This window comes from Polyodon spathula, chromosome 15 (genome assembly GCF_017654505.1).
Source record: "Polyodon spathula isolate WHYD16114869_AA chromosome 15, ASM1765450v1, whole genome shotgun sequence".
Taxonomy (NCBI): Eukaryota; Metazoa; Chordata; class Actinopteri; order Acipenseriformes; family Polyodontidae; genus Polyodon; species Polyodon spathula.
In genome coordinates, this window is record NC_054548.1 from 4,036,244 (window position 1) to 4,055,400 (window position 19,157).

General features: G+C 41.1%; 1 protein-coding gene across 1 annotated transcript; it reads right to left on the bottom strand.

Moving 5' to 3' along the window:
* Window positions 1-545: 545 nt before the first annotated feature.
* Window positions 546-17,439, bottom strand: LOC121327746 (cyclic nucleotide-gated cation channel alpha-3-like). The gene is made up of 7 exons (XM_041271930.1): window positions 17,121-17,439; window positions 14,895-15,168; window positions 13,519-13,635; window positions 11,073-11,247; window positions 4,198-4,301; window positions 3,030-3,136; window positions 546-2,668 (listed from the first exon to the last, which is right to left on the bottom strand). The coding sequence occupies exons 2-7, from the start codon at window positions 15,119-15,121 to the stop codon at window positions 1,251-1,253; spliced, it is 2,148 nt and encodes a 715-aa protein (XP_041127864.1). The 5' UTR covers window positions 15,122-15,168; window positions 17,121-17,439; the 3' UTR covers window positions 546-1,250.
* Between the last annotated feature and the right edge of the window lie 1,718 nt (window positions 17,440-19,157).

The window sequence follows — 19,157 nt, forward strand, 5'->3', positions numbered from 1 at the left end:
TTTGCTGCTGCAACAGTGTTTGCCACTCCTCCTACTTTTGTGTCGTCTGCAAATTTAACATGTTCGCTTACTATACCAGAATTTAAATCATTAATGTAGATTAGGAATAGCAGAGGACCTAATACTGATCCCTGTGGTACACCATTGGTTACCAAACTCCATTCTGAGGTTTTTCCTCTAATCAGTACTTTCTGTTTTCTGCATGTTAACCACTCCCTAATCCATGTACATGTGTTTCCTTGAATTCCAACTGTGTTCAGTTTGAGAATTAATCTTTTGTGCGGGGCTTTGTCAAAAGCTTTGTGGAAATCTAAATAAACCATGTCATATGCTTTGCAATTATCCATTATCGATGTTGCATCCTCAAAAAAATCAAGCAAGTTAGTTAGACACGATCTCCCTTTCCTAAAACCATGTTGACTGTCTCCCAGGACCCTGTTACCATATAGGTAATTTTCCATTTTGGATCTTATTATAGTTTCCATAAGTTTGCATATAATATAAGTCAGGCTTACTGGTCTGTAGTTACCTGGTTCAGTTTTGTTTCCCTTTTTGTGGATCGGTATTACGTTTGCTTATTGTAATAGTGGTAACGTGTTCAACTAGAATTGTACACTAATGCATTTCTCTCAGTATTTCCATATGCTTTACTTGCAGTACATGAATATAGTCATTTAAGAAAGCATGCTCAGCACTGATGGGTTTTTAATCGAGGATAACGCTCGATTGCTAATGCCCGTCATAGAGAAACATACAACTAGACTATTCGTGATTACTGTATGCACACCTGTGGGCCCTCCAGATTCAAGTGTGTTCCTCATTCACTCGCTCTCAAATACTGTTATCTCCTTAAATAAGAGTGCATATATTATTCAGTAATAAATACAATTCCTCCCTTTCAAGTGGGAATCTGTCACACTCCCAATGCAGGCATTGTATTTGCATTCCGTGTTTCCCAGAAAGAGCTGTTCATGTAATTGAAAAGACTTGTGTAATGAAGAGTTTTCTCCTGCAGGAACTGCGCTACACTATGTGAACAGCTTGAGATCGGCAAGTAAAAAGGGGCTTTTGTTCTAATGGAAAACTGTTTTCAGAGGAAAAAAAAGCATAACTTTATATTGTATGTTAAATGAAAATAGAAGTTAAAGTATCAAACTATATATTTTTTCCCTGTTTGGTGTCTCACAAAAAAACAAGTACCATTAGCTGGTCTAGTCCAAGATAATCAGAAATGCTCAGAGTAGTGCATGTTATTTGTCCTTTTTGGCCTCTTCTTTTGCAGCTTCATTGTCTGTTTCCAGATCCTCTGAGAAGCTTGCGCTCCCGTACTTCTTCACTTTGGACTCCACTGTTGTGAGTCTCTGTTTGAGCTTTTGCTGGCTCGAGGTAAACTCTGCCATCAGTCTGGCGAATTTCGTTTGCATGAGGTCCAGAATAGTTTCCAACTGGTGCACTTTTTCTTGCATGTTTTGCGGGTCGTCTCCCTGTTTGGCCACCTCCTCGTCTATCAAGCCGTCCTTCATTAAAATGGCTTTCCCTTTCTCCTCCAGCGCCTTCTTGGCCTCCGGATACTCAGTCAGGGCTTCCATGAGGTCATCCTTGGATAAGCAGAAGAGATCAGAGTAGCCTATGCTTCTAATGTTTGCAGTCCTTCTGTTCCCGGACTTACTCCCCTTGATGTTCAAGATGCTGATTTCTCCAAAGTAACTCCCGTCGCTCAAAACTACAAACTGGGTGATGCCGTCGTCCGCTACGACGGCCAGCTTTCCCTCTTTGATGATGTACATTTCTCTGCCAATGTCCCCTTTGCGACAGATATAGTCTCCAGGGCTAAACACCTGTGGCCTTAGCTTCAGCACCAGCTCTATCAGCAGCCCTGCTTCGCAGTCCTGGAAGATGCGCACTTTCTTCAGCGTGTCCAGGTGGACATTGATGGCGATCTCTGCTTTCAGCTTGTCAGGCAAGTTCTTCAGGACCTCCTTTTCATCCACCGTTTTCTTGTTGGTCCAGAGATAGTCGAACCACTTGATGATTCGGGCCTCCAGGTCTTTGGTGACTTTACGGAAATGCATGTATTGCTTAATGGAATCTATCTTGGCCTGGAATTCCGCTCTGGAGGCGTTCATGTTGGAAATCATGGCACCCACGTTACCGACGATGGTAGCGAAGATCAGCACTCCGATCAGGAAGTCAAACACCACAAAGAGGTACTCCACGTCCTTCACTGGGGGAGGGGTCTCCCCGATTGTGGTCAGCGTCAGTGTGGACCAGTACAGGCTGTAGATGTACTTCCTGGCTAGTCGACCGTATTCAGGGTGGCTTATGTTGGGGTACACCCAGGTATCTGTCCCAAACCCTATGGCTTTGGAAATGGCAAAGTATATGCATGCATTCCAGTGGATAATAATCAGAATGTACAGGACAAGGTTGCCAATTCGAAAGATGTTGGGGTAATTGGTTCTTGTTTCGGTGCGGTCAAAAAACTCAAACATGCGCGCGAATCGGAAGAGCCTGTTAAACCTCAGCTCAGGCCAGTTGAACCCAATTTTAATGCTGATTAAGTCCGTCGGCACAAGTGAGAGTGCATCAAATTTGAACTGCAAAGTCTTCATGTAATTCTCCCGTAACTCCTTTGAATCCTTGACAAGCAATCCTTGTTTGAGGAAACCTGGATTTTTATAAAACATAAAAAGGGTATTTAAGAGCAGCAGTCAGACGTGTGTATTTTTTCCAGTATATGGTTAACTTTAAAACAGTTTTAAATTGTATTTGATGAAGAAACTCATAAACAGAGTTAGACATCATGCATTAACTTGTCGTTGTATAGTTTGATTCTGGGATCAATAAACTACTAACAACAAAACGAGGAAGATGGGCCGAATGGCCTCCTCGTTTGTAAATGTTCTTATGTTACAGAACATGCTGACACACGCATACATGAACAGAACATGCTAACTCATACCCATGTACAGAACATGCTGACTCGCACACACTTCAGTCACATATGTTTCGATAGGCAAGGCACTCACCTGTCCTAAATCTCACAAAAGTGTCAATGAGGTAGACACAATCTGAGGAGTAATCTAAAACACCCCACAAAACCAGGTAGTCAATTTGAAGTTCATCAAAACATGCCCTAAAACAAAATAAACAAGTTGTAATTACCATGTTTTAACAATGATTTGACATGTTCATTTTCTACATTAAAGAAGTAAAAGCCAATACATACAATCTTTCCGTGAATTGCAGGGCTGCTCTGCTGTCAGAGGCCAGGGAGATTTAAAGGGCGTGCCCTTACCTTGTGAGCCACTCTGGGACCATGAAGAAATCTCTTAACCTTTCTATTGTTTATCAATCCCCACAGTCAATATTAAGGGGCCAGGAAAGAGAAACGGGGGGATAGTGCAGTCTGCAAGCCAGCCTGTGTTGTGTATCAGAGGGGTTAAAGATGCATTACAACAGTGCAGTCTGCAAGCCAGCCTGTGTTGTGTATCACATATAGGATCCCCAGTTTTAGGAGCTGCCTCTTCGTGGTTTCTTATTTCTGTGCAAAGGGTTTGCTGTAGTAGTCATACCTTAGACTAACTGTGAGGAGGTCAAGTGGAACCAGGTATCTCATGACACATCCAGTCACCTGGGGCTGGTTATTTAACACAAGGGCTGACTGCCTCATATGAATCAAGGATTAGTTACTGTGCAGCGATGGACCAAAGTTTTGCATCTCCTCAAATTTTACGGTTGAGACATCATAAAACAAAAAATAAACTATATGAACATCATTTAGATCTTTTATTTAAAATTAAGTAATCAAGAAATTACAAAATGATATCGTAAAAGTCTACCGGAAGCCATAATAGTAGTACAGTATTTAATGTTAGATTATAAAAAGTCACATTTATGTATATGGAAAACTGCAAAGGTAAGAAATTTCAATGTTAACGTAACATTACTTCATAGTTTTCATTTGACTTTATCAAGCAAAATAAGTTAATTCTATAGGATGATGCAACACTTTTAAGCATAGCTTTATTATTATATATACATTCGTTTTTAAGGAGATTGTTTTTAGAAAGCGAGGGCATTTGCAGTTTATGTTGATTTTAAATCTTTTATAAATAAAGACGTTAAAAACAAAAGCTTGTGTGTTGTATAAAATGATAATGGGAGTGCATTCAAAAGCATGGCTGAAACCCCTACCTGCACACCAGCAGACACCAGTTGTACATGACAGGAGCTGCAATAATGGACAGCCACCTGTAGTATAGATTGCTCGCAGGGTCGATAACAAACACTTCTTTTTTCTTCCTGAAAAATAATTCAATATGTAAAGAACACACATGGCGAGACTGAAGCCCGGCTTTAAGTCATCAAGTGAAAGACAATGACCTCGTCCGCTGATCCGCCTGGTTTATCATAACCAGAAGTATAATGGCACCATACAGGTCTTTAAAGGGAGTAATACAAACAGAAAGCCACACAAAATGGTGCATACACAGTATATAGATATTTTCAAAGCATTTAGATCCTGATTTGAATATATGCAGAGCCACTTCAAATACCTCTCTTTGTGTCTGAGGTAAAGAAGTGTAATATATAGAAACCAGTGGATTAGTGAGAAGCCCGTACAATCCAGTATTAAAGATGCAAGTTTCTGTTGTCTGACCATTTTCAGATGTGTGATTATCATGCAGCTCTGTGTTAAGAAGTTGTGATTGTTCTGCAGTAATGTGTACTACAATCACAGCCCACTAGAAAGGGTTTGATTTCAGAAAGCCATCAAGCCCTTACTGCAGTAAATCTCACTTCAGGACAAGAGTGGTGATCAGGGGACAATAAAACAGTTGCTTCTGGAACTAGAACTGCTTTTCATGTGTTTATAATAACCATATGCAAACTTCAATCACTCTCTCAATTGTACAGTTTGTAATATACGAGCGGAACCCTGTCTAGATCTTTCAGGACCAGCCTCAGAGTTCAGCTGCCATGGCAACATATTGTTGGTCTCTGTTTACACTTCTAGCAAAGGTGCCGGTTAGTGTCAATTATACAGCTGATTTACACGATGGAGACTTTCTGCTAGGAACTGGGCAGAGTGACACCCAGTACAGCAACAAGAAGAACCCAACACCTCAATATGAGCAGCACTGGAGGTGGTGAGAAATGGGTCCAAGTCCTGTATGTGTTTCAGCTGTTTAGAAGATGCTCGTGGCACTTCTTCTGTTTATAGGTAGCAGTAAAAGCAACCTATAGAGTTGACCCTTTCTAGAGATTTGCAATCGTTTTCACCATGTTCAATGGGCCAGGTCTCAAAGGGAAGCTGGTAATATTAAAGAAAGCCAGTTAGAAACACTGACAGATAAATACTTACTCCTCTTTCTTTTTATCATCCTTCTTGGCATCTTTTTTCTCCTTTTCCTCTTTATCATCTTCTTTCTCCTCCTTTTTGTCTTCCTTTTTGCTGTGTGATTTTTTTTTAGTTTTTGGAGAAGCACACAGGTTGTGAAAGTCTCAACTAGCAGGCATGCTATGAGGACTCTACAAGTCTAAGAGAAAGCTATGCATGGGAGGGAGGTCTAGCAGCTAACACTGAAGTCCTTGTCACAGCACATGATTCTTTGGACAGAGTGCTTTAGTTAAGAATCATTTTCCCTTAGTGAATAAGAAACCCTCTGCAATGCATTTCAGTTGACTCTGTCTCTTGCAGCATACGATTCTTCTTGTGAGGACAAGACAAACCCACCTCAACTAAGAAAGCGCCGGTGAGAAGACAGTACTGTTAGAGACGCAGGAAAGGTATCAAAGAGGCACTCAGAGGATTGCACACAGGCATTCTCTGCTCAAGGTGAGGGCCATTACTTTGGCAGCATTAATGACCCAGGATAAAAGAACCCAAACAATCCTAGTTTGTATTTTAATATGCAAAACTACACTGTGCACATAGGTGGCACTAAACAGGAAGAACTGGCAATGTTTTAACTTGAACTGATTGTCTTGCCAGTATACCCTGCCTGGATAAGCCACAGCACCATTGCAGTGACTGCTTTAGAGCAATAATAGTAATGCTCTAATAAAATCCAGCCGTGCTATATCACAGCTGGGTACAAGTTGATCAAATCGACAAATCGAGGGAATGCTGAGTGTGTTCTGGAAGTCAGTGTAAGGTTCTGGTTAGGGAGTGCTGAGTGTGTTCTGGAAGTCAGTGTAAGGTTCTGGTTAGGGAGTGCTGAGTGTGTTCTGGAAGTCAGTGTAAGGTTCTGGTTAGGGAATGCTGAGTGTGTTCTGGGAGTCAGTGTAAGGTTCTGGTTAGGGAATGCTGAGTGTGTTCTGGAAGTCAGTGCAAGGTTCTGGTTAGGGAATTCTGAGTGTGTTCTGGGAGTCAGTGTAAGGTTCTGGTTAGGGAATGCTGAGTGTGTTCTGGAAGTCAGTGTAAGGTTCTGGTTAGGGGGTGCTGAGTGTGTTCTGGGAGTCGGTGTAAGGTTCTGGTTAGGGGGTGCTGAGTGTGTTCTGGGAGTCGGTGTAAGGTTCTGGTTAGGGGGTGCTGAGTGTGTTCTGGGAGTCAGTGTAAGGTTCTGGTTAGGGAATGCTGAGTGTGTTCTGGAAGTCAGTGTTCTGGTTAGGGAATGCTGAGTGTGTTCTGGAAGTCAGTGTAAGGTTCTGGTTAGGGAGTGCTGAGTGTGTTCTGGAAGTCAGTGTAAGGTTCTGGTTAGGGAGTGCTGAGTGTGTTCTGGAAGTCAGTGTAAGGTTCTGGTTAGGGAGTGCTGAGTGTGTTCTGGAAGTCAGTGTAAGGTTCTGGTTAGGGAGTGCTGAGTGTGTTCTGGAAGTCAGTGTAAGGTTCTGGTTAGGGAGTGCTGAGTGTGTTCTGGAAGTCAGTGTAAGGTTCTGGTTAGGGAGTGCTGAGTGTGTTCTGGAAGTCAGTGTAAGGTTCTGGTTAGGGAGTGCTGAGTGTGTTCTGGAAGTCAGTGTAAGGTTCTGGTTAGGGAGTGCTGAGTGTGTTCTGGAAGTCAGTGTAAGGTTCTGGTTAGGGAGTGCTGAGTGTGTTCTGGAAGTCAGTGTAAGGTTCTGGTTAGGGAGTGCTGAGTGTGTTCTGGAAGTCAGTGTAAGGTTCTGGTTAGGGAGTGCTGAGTGTGTTCTGGAAGTCAGTGTAAGGTTCTGGTTAGGGAGTGCTGAGTGTGTTCTGGAAGTCAGTGTAAGGTTCTGGTTAGGGAGTGCTGAGTGTGTTCTGGAAGTCAGTGTAAGGTTCTGGTTAGGGAGTGCTGAGTGTGTTCTGGAAGTCAGTGTAAGGTTCTGGTTAGGGAAGTGTGTTCTGGAAGTCAGTGTAAGGTTCTGGCTAGGGAGTGCTGAATGTGTTCTGGAAGTCAGTGTAAGGTTCTGGTTAGGGAGTGCTGAGTGTGTTCTGGAAGTCAGTGTAAGGTTCTGGTTAGGGAGTGCTGAGTGTGTTCTGGAAGTCAGTGTAAGGTTCTGGTTAGGGAGTGCTGAGTGTGTTCTGGAAGTCAGTGTAAGGTTCTGGTTAGGGAATGCTGAGTGTGTTCTGGAAGTCAGTGTAAGGTTCTGGTTAGGGAATGCTGAGTGTGTTCTGAGTGTGTTCTGGTTAGGAAGTCAGTGTAAGGTTCTGGTTAGGGAATGCTGAGTGTGTTTTGGAAGTCAGTGTAAGGTTCTGGTTAGGGAATGTTGAATCCTGAATCAAACATTGGATTAGAGTAAGACTTCCATTGTATAGAGGTTTTAACAAATGATCTTGCTTTTAGTGTTTCCAAAGAAAACATCCTGACCCTTGTTTCTCAGGTTACTATGGAATCAGAGTGGATACATAATGATTGTGTTGCTGTCTCTCAGTCTGATACCTTTCTTGTGTACCTTTACCTACCCATGAATAACACATGATGTGTCACATGCAGTCTTAGTGGTAGTTGCTGCCTGGTTGTATAAAGATGTTTTTAATGTAGTCTCTGAATTGCACGTCACACTTTGTCACATGCAGCAGCTACAGTTCTGTGAGCCGCCCCTCCCTGTCAGTATATCAGTGTTCCTGTCTCACTGCACAGCCGAATGTGGGTTACCTGCATCGATAATTCATTACAAGAATGAAATCTGTTTATAGAAAAAACGAATCTTTGTAATCCGTGTTGGCATGTGATCTGTGACAAGTTTGAAATAATCATTTATACCCTTTGAATTTGCCCATTATTTTGTAAGTGCTCTTAATTTATTAATATTTATTATCCTATGACATGATTTATTAATGTTTGACCTGGTACTGAGCAACACACGGTAATGTTAAAGATTTCTAAAGGAACTCTCTGACCAACTCACTGTTTTAGTGGGGAGCAAATTACTAGTGACACCCCAAGTGCAAACCTAGAGGTAATTTTTATACCAGCTTCACTGCAGAAAATCCACCTTGGTCAGGCTTGTTCAGAGACAGTCCCAGAGGTAAAATATACCAAATATTCAGAAGTGCTGAAATACACGATAACTAAGAACACATACAACAACATTATAGACCGGTACAATATCATTTGAATATTCTGGAAATTCAGAGGGTATTCTTTCAAGGGTTTGAACAGGGTAAATACTAGGCAAGCACTAACAGCACACAAAAAACAGCAAACTATTCTCTTTCCAATCTAGAATTAAGAGTTCCGAGAAAGGGATATTTCAAAATTAGATCAAATTTAAGTGGAAGTGCAAATGCAATAGATCACAGTGTGGAAAACAACTGAATTAGAAACTTTGAAATGTTCTCCAGTTTGAAATGGATTTAAAATGATGATTTACAAATAGCCATTATTTATAAAATAAGTGCACATTATAATTCATAGTAATTGATTGTTATCCACATTCACTGCAGTATATGCATTATGTACACATGCTAAGAATAAACTATGCTAATCACAGATATATATTTCTACAAATTCTATTTTGTGGACGTCTGAAATTCATAGCATAAATACTGTAACAAAACATATAAGGAAATATGGCCAAAGCATTTAATGAAACCAAAATGTAAATATCATTTTAAAAAATATTATTATTATTATTATAAACACTGCAGTTAAAAGAATGCGATATGGACCCTCTATTATGCACACATTATAAAATCAGAGTTCTGGATTTAAGGAATAGTTATAGCTTTTAACAGAACAAACTAAGGAGCCTACAATCTAGAGAGACTAGCTAGAACAGCAGTGAGAATCTCAGCGTCTGCTTCACTAGAACTAGAGAGACTAGCTAGAAGAGCAGTGAGAATCTCAGTCTGCTTCACTAGAAATAGAGAGACCAGCTAGAAGAGCAGTGACAATCTCAGAGTCTGCTTCACTAGAACTAGACAGACTAGCTAGAAGAGCAGTGAGAATCTCAGTCTGCTTCACTAGAACTAGAGAGACCAGCTAGAAGAGCAGTGAGAATCTCAGGGTCTGCTTCACTAGAACTAGAGAGACTAGCTAGAAGAGCAGTGAGAATCTCAGAGTCTGCTTCACTAGAACTAAAGAAACTAACTAGAAGAGCAGTGAGAATCTCAGCGTCTGCTTCACTAGAGCTAGAGAGACTAGCTAGAAGAGCAGTGAGAATCTCAGTCTGCTTCACTAGAACTAGAGAGACTAGCTAGAAGAGCAGTGAAAATCTCAGAGTCTGCTTCACTAGAACTAGAGAGACCAGCAAGAAAAGCAGTGAGAATCTCAGCGTCTGCTTTACTAGAACTAGAGAGACCAGCTAGAAGAGCAGTGAGAATCTCAGAGTCTGCTTCACTAGAACTAGAGAGACCAGCAAGAAAAGCAGTGAGAATCTCAACGTCTGCTTCACTAGAACTAGAGAGACTAGCTAGAAGAGCAGTGAGAATCTCAGAGTCTGCTTCACTAGAACTAGAGAGACCAGCTAGAAGAGCAGTGAGAATATCAGAGTCTGCTTCACTAGAACTAGACACTAGCTAGAAAAGGGTTAGTTACAACTCCTCTGGTTGTACTTACTCATCTGTATTGTTGCAGTTGTTCACATTGAAGTTTGCCGAGGGCCAGTGGCTGTGTTTGAAATATTGTCATGGTATTAGAGGCACGACATGACTCTGAAACACTACAACTACACAATCATACTTCTGTTTATGCCGTCTGAAAACACAATACGAAATGGCTCTGTTAAATACATCAGCATCAGGTCTCATTATTGTACATCAGAGAAGTACTACACTGTTAGCTACTGTGCTGCTGGCAAGTCTGCAAAGAAACATAGGTCATGTGTGTGTTCTTTCAGGGCATGAATATAACCCCAGGACTCACGCATTTCTCTATACCTGAGGTCTTCGTCCATTTCAGGGCACGCTAATGCTTCATGAATACAACCCCAGGACTCAAGCACTTCTTTATACCTGAGATCTCTGTCCATTTCAGGGCATGCTAATGCTTCATGAATACAACCCCGGGACTCACGCGTTTCTCTATACCTGAGGTATCTGTCCATTTCAGGGCAAGCTAATGCTTCATGAATATAACCCCAGGACTCAAGCATTTCTCTATACCTGAGATCTCTGTCCATTTCAGGGCATGCTAATGCTTCATGAATATAACCCCAGGACTCACGTGTTTCTCTATACCTGAGGTCTTCGTCCATTTCAGGGCACGCTAATGCTTCATGAATATAACCCCAGGACTCACGCGTTTCTCCATACCTGAGGTCTCTGCCCATTTCAGGGCACGCTAATGCTTCATGAATATAACCCCAGAACTCAAGCGTTTCTCTATACCTGAGGTCTCTGTCCATTTCAGGGCACGCTAATGCTTCATGAATATAACCCCAGGACTCACGCGTTTCTCCATACCTGAGGTCTTTGCCCATTTCAGGGCACGCTAATGCTTCATGAAGATAACCTTAGAACTCGCATTTCTCTATACTTGAAGTTTGCTGTTACAGATTCTGTCCTATCCCTGGACAGAGACCAGTGTTAATATCTCTTGATGTGCGCTGTGTGTGTGTGAGACTCGCCTGCTCACTCTGCCCTGCTGGCCCAGGGTGTTTTTGGTGTTGGTCAATTACAGAGAACTACACACGACCACACCACACTTGCTGCTGTGTGTGTGTGAGACTCGCCTGCTCACTCTGCCCTGCTGGCCCAGGGCTGACTGGGTGTTGCTCTCTCTGCTGGAAGCCTCCTTCAGCTCCGGGCCACGGAAACGCTCCAGAAAGGAGTCTGGTCTCTGCTCTTCGTGGTGCAGTCGTCTCCTCGCCCAGTTTCTTATTGAAAGGAGAAATCGAGACATCCTGAAAGAAAAAAATTAGGCTTTGACATTCTGCTTTAACTGAGCGTTTCCTTGGCTTGTTTTAGTCAGTGTGATGCTGTGTTTGGTTGGTTTGTTTTAGTCAGTGTGATGCTGTGTTTGGTTGGTTTGTTTTAGTCAGTGTGATGCTGTGTTTGGTTGGTTTGTTTTAGTCAGTGTGATGCTGTGTTTGGTTGGTTTTAGTCAGTGTGATGCTGTGTTTGGTTGGTTTGTTTTAGTCAGTGTGATGCTGTGTTTGGGTTTGTTTTAGTCAGTGTGATGCTGTGTTTGGTTTGTTTTAGTCAGTGTGATGCTGTGTTTGGGTTTGTTTTAGTCAGTGTGATGCTGTGTTTGTTTGGTTTGTTTTAGTCAGTGTGATGCTGTGTTTTTTTGGTTTGTTTTAGTCAGTGTGATGCTGTGTTTGGTTTGTTTTAGTCAGTGTGATGCTGTGTTTGGTTGGTTTGTTTTAGTCAGTGTGATGCTGTGTTTGGTTGGTTTGTTTTAGTCAGTGTGATGCTGTGTTTGGTTGGTTTGTTTTAGTCAGTGTGATGCTGTGTTTGGTTGGTTTTAGTCAGTGTGATGCTGTGTTTGGTTTGTTTTAGTCAGTGTGATGCTGTGTTTGTTTGGTTTGTTTTAGTCAGTGTGATGCTGTGTTTGGTTGGTTTTTTTAGTCAGTGTGATGCTGTGTTTGGTTTGTTTTAGTCAGTGTGATGCTGTGTTTGGTTTGTTTTAGTCAGTGTGATGCTGTGTTTGGTTTGTTTTAGTCAGTGTGATGCTGTGTTTGGTTGGTTTGTTTTAGTCAGTGTGATGCTGTGTTTGTTTGGTTTGTTTTAGTCAGTGTGATGCTGTGTTTTTTTGGTTGGTTTTAGTCAGTGTGATGCTGTGTTTGTTTGGTTGGTTTTAGTCAGTGTGATGCTGTGTTTGGTTTGTTTTAGTCAGTGTGATGCTGTGTTTGGTTGGTTTTAGTCAGTGTGATGCTGTGTTTGGTTGGTTTGTTTTAGTCAGTGTGATGCTGTGTTTGGTTGGTTTGTTTTAGTCAGTGTGATGCTGTGTTTGGTTGGTTTTAGTCAGTGTGATGCTGTGTTTGGTTGGTTTGTTTTAGTCAGTGTGATGCTGTGTTTGGTTTGTTTTAGTTAGTGTGATGCTGTGTTTTGTTGGTTTGTTTTAGTCAGTGTGATGCTGTGTTTGGTTGGTTTGTTTTAGTCAGTGTGATGCTGTGTTTGGTTGGTTTTAGTCAGTGTGATGCTGCATTTGTTTGGTTTGTTTTAGTCAGTGTGATGCTGTGTTTTTTTGGTTTGTTTTAGTCAGTGTGATGCTGTGTTTTGTTGGTTTGTTTTAGTCAGTGATGCTGTGTTTGGTTTGTTTTAGTCAGTGTGATGCTGTGTTTGGTTGGTTTTAGTTAGTGTGATGCTGTGTTTTGTTGGTTTGTTTTAGTCAGTGATGCTGTGTTTGGTTTGTTTTAGTCAGTGTGATGCTGTGTTTGGTTGGTTTGTTTTAGTCAGTGTGATGCTGTGTTTGTTTGGTTGGTTTTAGTCAGTGTGATGCTGTGTTTGGTTGGTTTTAGTCAGTGTGATGCTGTGTTTGGTTTGTTTTAGTCAGTGTGATGCTGTGTTTGGTTTGTTTTAGTTAGTGTGATGCTGTGTTTTGTTGGTTTGTTTTAGTCAGTGATGCTGTGTTTGGTTTGTTTTAGTCAGTGTGATGCTGTGTTTGGTTTGTTTTAGTTAGTGTGATGCTGTGTTTTGTTGGCTTGTTCTAGTCCATGTGATGTCCATACATGTGGACATACATATATACAGTCAAACTACTTATTATCACTCTGCTTAGTATCACACCCATGTTTTCTCATCACATTGAAATGTCCCACCCACAATGTGATAAGTGGATGGAAACAAGCTCCTGATAATGTCACGTGGGTTCATGTCACACTCCGCTTACTGTTAAGGAAATGTAACCGATGCAATTGATTTCCGCCCACTTTATCACTTCAGAATGCCTGCCTCCACTGGTCTGTATTGTGACCTGTATTCGACAGCCTTGTGGTAACAGAATCACCCAGCTTGAGTCGTGTGATTAAAAGTCAGTGTTTTTTTGACCACTTCATATTAAAATGGAAAAGTCTTGTGACTTATATAGCCAGTGTTTCACAAGCAGCAACATTCATAATTGTGATGCCTCCCCTTTCTCGGAGTTGAATAGACAGTGCAGACCGTTGCTTTGCTGGAATAATGGTCAGGTCCTTGCTAAGTGGGCTCTCTTCCCTGTGAATGGACATTACCTGGCCATGGCTCCCCTGCCTGTGAATGAACTCCTGCGGGATTCTGCCAGCTCTCTGATCTCCATGGAGACGGCTCTCTGCAGCTCAGAGCAAGTGTCTTCGCACAGTGACTGATCCCTGAGGAATGACATGTACAGGAGGATGAGCACTGCTGTCCTTGTGCATTCAAAGGGCCTCTAGGTAGCTGATACTGCTGTTCTGAAGAGGCCCCGGAGACCGTGTCAGGCAGCAAGCTAACCATTTCTCTTGCAGGACTGTCTGCTTGTGCTTTTCTCTCATGTCTATCAAGGGGCTGAATGTAATTAAGGAAAAGGACAGTTCAAAGGATGACAATGTTCTGTATAAAGAAGGATTGGGCATCATTGCTAATGAAAACTGCCACCTTGATAGACAAGAACGCACCGCTCTAGCCAAATGGTTTGCATCACCTAGACTTTTAGGATTGAGACATCATTTTAAAAAAAAACTATATGAACATAATGGAGATCTTGTATTTAAATTCATGCAATCAAAGGAAATACAAAATGAAATGGCCAAAGTCTACTGGAAGCCATTATAGTAGTATAGTATTTCGGGTTAGATTTTGAAATGTCACATTAGAAATTGTTTGTCAGTTTTGCGTTAAGTATATGGAAAACTACAAAGCAGTCTGTAGTAATTCAATTTGTTAACCTAACATTATTCAGCAGGTTTCATTCGGCTTCATAAAGCAAAGTGAGTTCATGTCAGTTTAGGGTTAGGGTTTATCCACATGATAAAGTGCTTTGTGATTACATCTGATGACATAGAGACGCTCAACTGAGGAAGCTTGTATAGTTTATACACTAGACTTGTATCATCCAATTATTTCATATTTGAGGAAGCTTCACAAAGCTATCATAGAAATATCCACAACTGACCTCCTGTACCTTTGATTTATTTATGTATTTATTTATTTATGTTGCATATCTAGGATTAAAATGTTAACATGGCTCATACAAGAATGTCCATTTTTAGGTGAGTCTCATTGCTAAATAAAATCTTGTGGGACTTTTGAAATAAGTGCTTCAATACAATGGGCTTACTGTAGCTAGTGTTAGGGTTCTCACACTATCATTCCAGACTCCCATGTTTCAGAGATGCACAGTATAACACTGATTTCAGCTGTATGTATGTGTTTTTTATAATAACAGAATGATGTGTATGTTTGAAAGGTGATTATGACTTGCACAGCTAACCCTAAACACACAAGAAACTAAAGTTAAGAGAACACCCTGGTTAATTAATGCTCCTCATAAGAGAGCATTGCACTGCGGTACCTTCCTACCACTGTAGCCACCCTTGTGTTAACAACTGGGTAAGGGATACACAGTTCCATGGAAACGATTGGTTGTTACCTGCTGTTGCCGTTCTCAATGCAGTCAGCCTCGTCCTCATTGGTCCTGATTGACAGCCTGTGTGGGCCAGGGTAGGGTTGCTGGGTGCTGATTGACAGCCTGTGTGGGGCAGGGTAGGGTTGCTGGGTGCTCATTGACAGCCTGTGTGAGGCAGGGTAGGGTTGCTGATTGCTGATTGACAGCCTGTGTGGGCCAGGGTAGGGTTGCTGGGTGCTGATTGTCTCCATGCTGACTCACCACGTCCCAGTCCAAGGCATCAGACTCTGATTGACAGCTGGAGCACAACAAAGAACATCAGATAACTCTCCCATCACAAAAGAGTTTCCTTCCAGGATAAAATAACCTCATTGGCTTTCACATGTTCAAATGTAACATTGAACCTCACTGGCTTTCACCTGTTCAAACGTAACAATGAATCTCATTGGGGCTTTCACATGTTCAAATGTAACATTGAATCTGATTGGGGCTTTCACATGTTCAAATGTAACATTGAATCTCACTGGTGGGCAGTGTTGTGTAATGCTCTGCCGTTATGGATTCTGTCCCGTAAGTGAGATGAGATGAGTTTAAAAGCTCTAAAACCACAAATACAGACGAGCCCTCTTATGCATAGCGGTTAAGACACTCTGTTGCAGTGAAATGGGTCGCCGGTTCACTCCCAGCCTCCGCCCTGTCACACAAACATTCGAGCTACATACTGTAATAGAACTGTAGTATTTTAAACTAGAAACAAGCAACTTAAACGCTATATCCAACTTAATTGGGACCAGGGTTCTATGTAAAATCGATGCTACAAAAAACTAAAAACCATTCAGATCTGTTAACTGATGGAGTACTTGGCTTTCTTTCACTGGATAATCTTTACATTTCTTCTTATAGCTGGAGGGGTAAAACAATCACATCAAGAGTGACCCACTGGCCACCGGTTACAGAATCAATTGGCACTCTCAACCTTGTTTATTGGAGAAACATGCACTTTAAAAACTATAGTTTAAAAGATGAACTGTTTAGTTTTAGACTGAGTTAGTAAAATACGCTTTGGGTTTAATATGAAGTACTGGAGCAGGCAGACAGATGGTAAGGGGAAGCTTTAAAGTGCACCAAACAGCAATTTAAAAGAGGACCCTGTGCTTGTCAGAGAGAACACTGGGGGCTAAAACCTTCCAAATCTAAAACAATCTCCTTCCTTCCATCACCCTTATAACATCACGGTTTCCTGAGTGGAACATCAAACAGGCTCTGATGTTACAATCACTTCAGGTAATAAAACCAAAGTTGACCCGCGTGATCAGTGATAGTTTGATAAGTTCAGGAATAAGGGGGGTGATGTCTAAGAGAAGCGGTATTAACCTTGTCTTGTTAATTCTGTTGTGACCTGTGCTTAGGGTTATGGAATACCCAACTGTTTGACTGTATTGAATGAAATATCTTTGTTGAAATCTACAACGGAGTTTGAAATCGTAGTAATCATTTATACTTACAGAGGCATGAAGGAAAAAAGAACACTAACTTCTAAATATCCTTTTATGTTTAAATCAACATTGTTAAATATCACTTACTTATATATAGTGCTGGGACAAACACGGGATTTTCATGTTCATATATCCACTCATCATTTAAATATTCGTTTACTTAAATATTCCTTTATTTAAGTAGCCATATTGTGCTATACCTGTTGCGCACTTTAATAATGCGTTTATTATTATGAATAATAATAATAATAATAATAATAATAATAATAATAATAATAATAATAATAATAATAATAAAATAAATTAAAAAATACATTTACGTTTTGGCATTGTTTTCTTTCTTTCTTTCTTTCTTGTCGCGTCAGGCTCTGTTTTGTATTAATGTTGTTGGTGTGGTTTAAGCTGGTGGATACGGATCCTTGCAAGTTGCAACCGTTCGCTGCTCTGTCTGCTAAATCAGAACTGAACAGCTCCAACATGACAGTATTACACACAATTGTATATTCATATTAAATATAAACTAAATGAAAACGCAGCGCGTACTGAGGAATAAGCACATCACCTGAGTTAATCACTTAAAATAATGTTCTTGATTACGCTAGTAGCGTTTTTTTAAACTGTATTTTGTTTTCACTGCAGGTGACGTTAACTAATAAAATTTTTTTTTTAAAAATAAAAACGATTGTTTACGTTATTTTGACTAAATGTAACTAGAACGACATATAATTAAAGCTGAACTACTGTAGCCACTTACACTGTAGAAATAGTTGTAACGCCTGCCTTGCTGTATTACTTGTGCAAACCGTAGTCCTCAAGCAGTTCCACAGGAAATTACACTTCCAGTAATCCTTTTCAGTTCCATTTTAAATAATCCCATTGTTGCAACAAGAATAAGAATAATATATACATAAATCCTGTGGAAAGAGTAACCCTCAATCGCGTAGTTCCGTTAGTTCAGTGCGCAACAAGTCCATAGGCATCATAAGAATCCTTCAGGGGTAGACTTTGCAGTCTCCGTAAAGTCTGTTGCACTTCTTTTAGCAGCTCGGGTGAAGGACAGCTCCGAGCTGAATCCTGATGTCACTGGCAATCAGCGCTCGCTCTATCCTCCCCTCACTCACTCACACTCTAAATTCGCAAACGTCAAGCACCTCTTCTTAATATTCATCAGTGCCACAGCGCTAGTGCGCCACAAACGAACTATTTTCACCACACTGTTGAGCGTGTGCTGCAGATTGAATTTTTGTTCTTCACTTCATTACGGATTCTGCGTTTGAAGAACATCGGCGAGGTATTTTATGTAAAGTGCTGTAGGCTACTGTACTTGTTAATGTACAAACATTTTGAGAAAAGGTGACTGCATTCGTTTTTAAAAAACCCTCAATTTAACCATTCGATAATTGGTCTGAATTCAAGTTTGGAGGTGTCCTTCACATTGTCTCTTCTATGATGTGTGTAGGTGGCCATAATACATATCATGCAGACTGGAATGAAAGACTCAGTGTGGTCACCTGACAATATTGCCCCCAGCTCCCTTACCCCAATCCACAGCTACAATATTCATGTGTTAGCGTGCTCCTGCTTAGCAATATTCATCCAGTCCTGTGCACACTGCTTACAGTGTTAGCGTGCTCCTGCTTAGCAATATTCATCCAGTCCTGTGCACACTGCTTACAGTGTTAGCGTGCTCCTGCTTAGCAATATTCATCCAGTCCTGTGCACACTGCTTACAGTGTTAGCATGCTCCTGCTTAGCAATATTCATCCAGTCCTGTGCACACTGCTTACAGTGTTAGCGTGCTCCTGCTTAGCAATATTCATCCAGTCCTGTGCACACTGCTTACAGTGTTAGCATGCTCCTGCTTAGCAATATTCATCCAGTCCTGTGCACACTGCTTACAGTGTTAGCGTGCTCCTGCTTAGCAATATTCATCCAGTCCTGTGCACACTGCTTACAGTGTTAGCGTGCTCCTGCTTAGCAATATTCATCCAGTCCTGTGCACACTGCTTACAGTGTTAGCGTGCTCCTGCTTAGCAATATTCATCCAGTCCTGTGCACACTGCTTACAGTGTTAGCGTGCTCCTGCTTGGCAATATTCATCCAGTCCTGTGCACACTGCTTACAGTGTTAGCGTGCTCCTGCTTAGCAATATTCATCCAGTCCTGTGCACACTGCTTACAGTGTTAGTGTGCTCCTGTTTGGCAATATTCATCCAGTCCTGTGCACACTTCTTACAGTGTTAGCATGCTCTATTACCATCCTATTGCCGTGCTGACAAGAATCTGTGTTTCAACTCACAGGTATTCATGTTAATAATCTGTGTTAATAATCTGTGTTTCAGCTCACAGGTATTTCATGTTAATAATCTATGTTTCAGCTCGCAGGTATTTCATGTTAATAATCTGTGTTTCAGCTCACAGGTATTTAATGTTAATAATCTGTGTTAATAACACTATGTAACACAATTTTTGTTCCTGGGTAGTAAGTGTTATTTCCTAATTGCTTATGCCTCAAAAGTCTCGAAAAACGACTCACTTCTAAATCTTTTGTAGTCATTTTTGTATTACTTTAGTATAAATACATGTTAATTTGGATTCATATGTTGTTTTTTTCTGACTTTATGTGAACGAAAAGACACCCATTTTCCCATTTTCCCATTGGAAATAGTGATATTTTGAAATATCACTGTCCTGGTCACAAAAGCAAAGTTTGTGGGGAATAATAGCCATGTTCTATACTTTTGAGGCATAAGCAATTAGGAAATAACACTTACTACCCAGGAACAAAAATT

What these genes read in the sequence shown, in the direction of transcription:
- LOC121327746 (XM_041271930.1), bottom strand. Translation starts at nt 15,121, where the DNA reads ATGGAGACAATCAGCACCCAGCAACCCTACCCTGGCCCACACAGGCTG. An exon ending in ATTGAGAACGGCAACAGCAG is followed by an intron (nt 13,636 to 14,894) that starts GTAACAACCAAT and finishes GTCATTCCTCAG; the next exon opens with GGATCAGTCACTGTGCGAAG. An exon ending in TTTTGTGAGATTTAGGACAG is followed by an intron (nt 2,669 to 3,029) that starts GTGAGTGCCTTG and finishes ATAAAAATCCAG; the next exon opens with GTTTCCTCAAACAAGGATTG.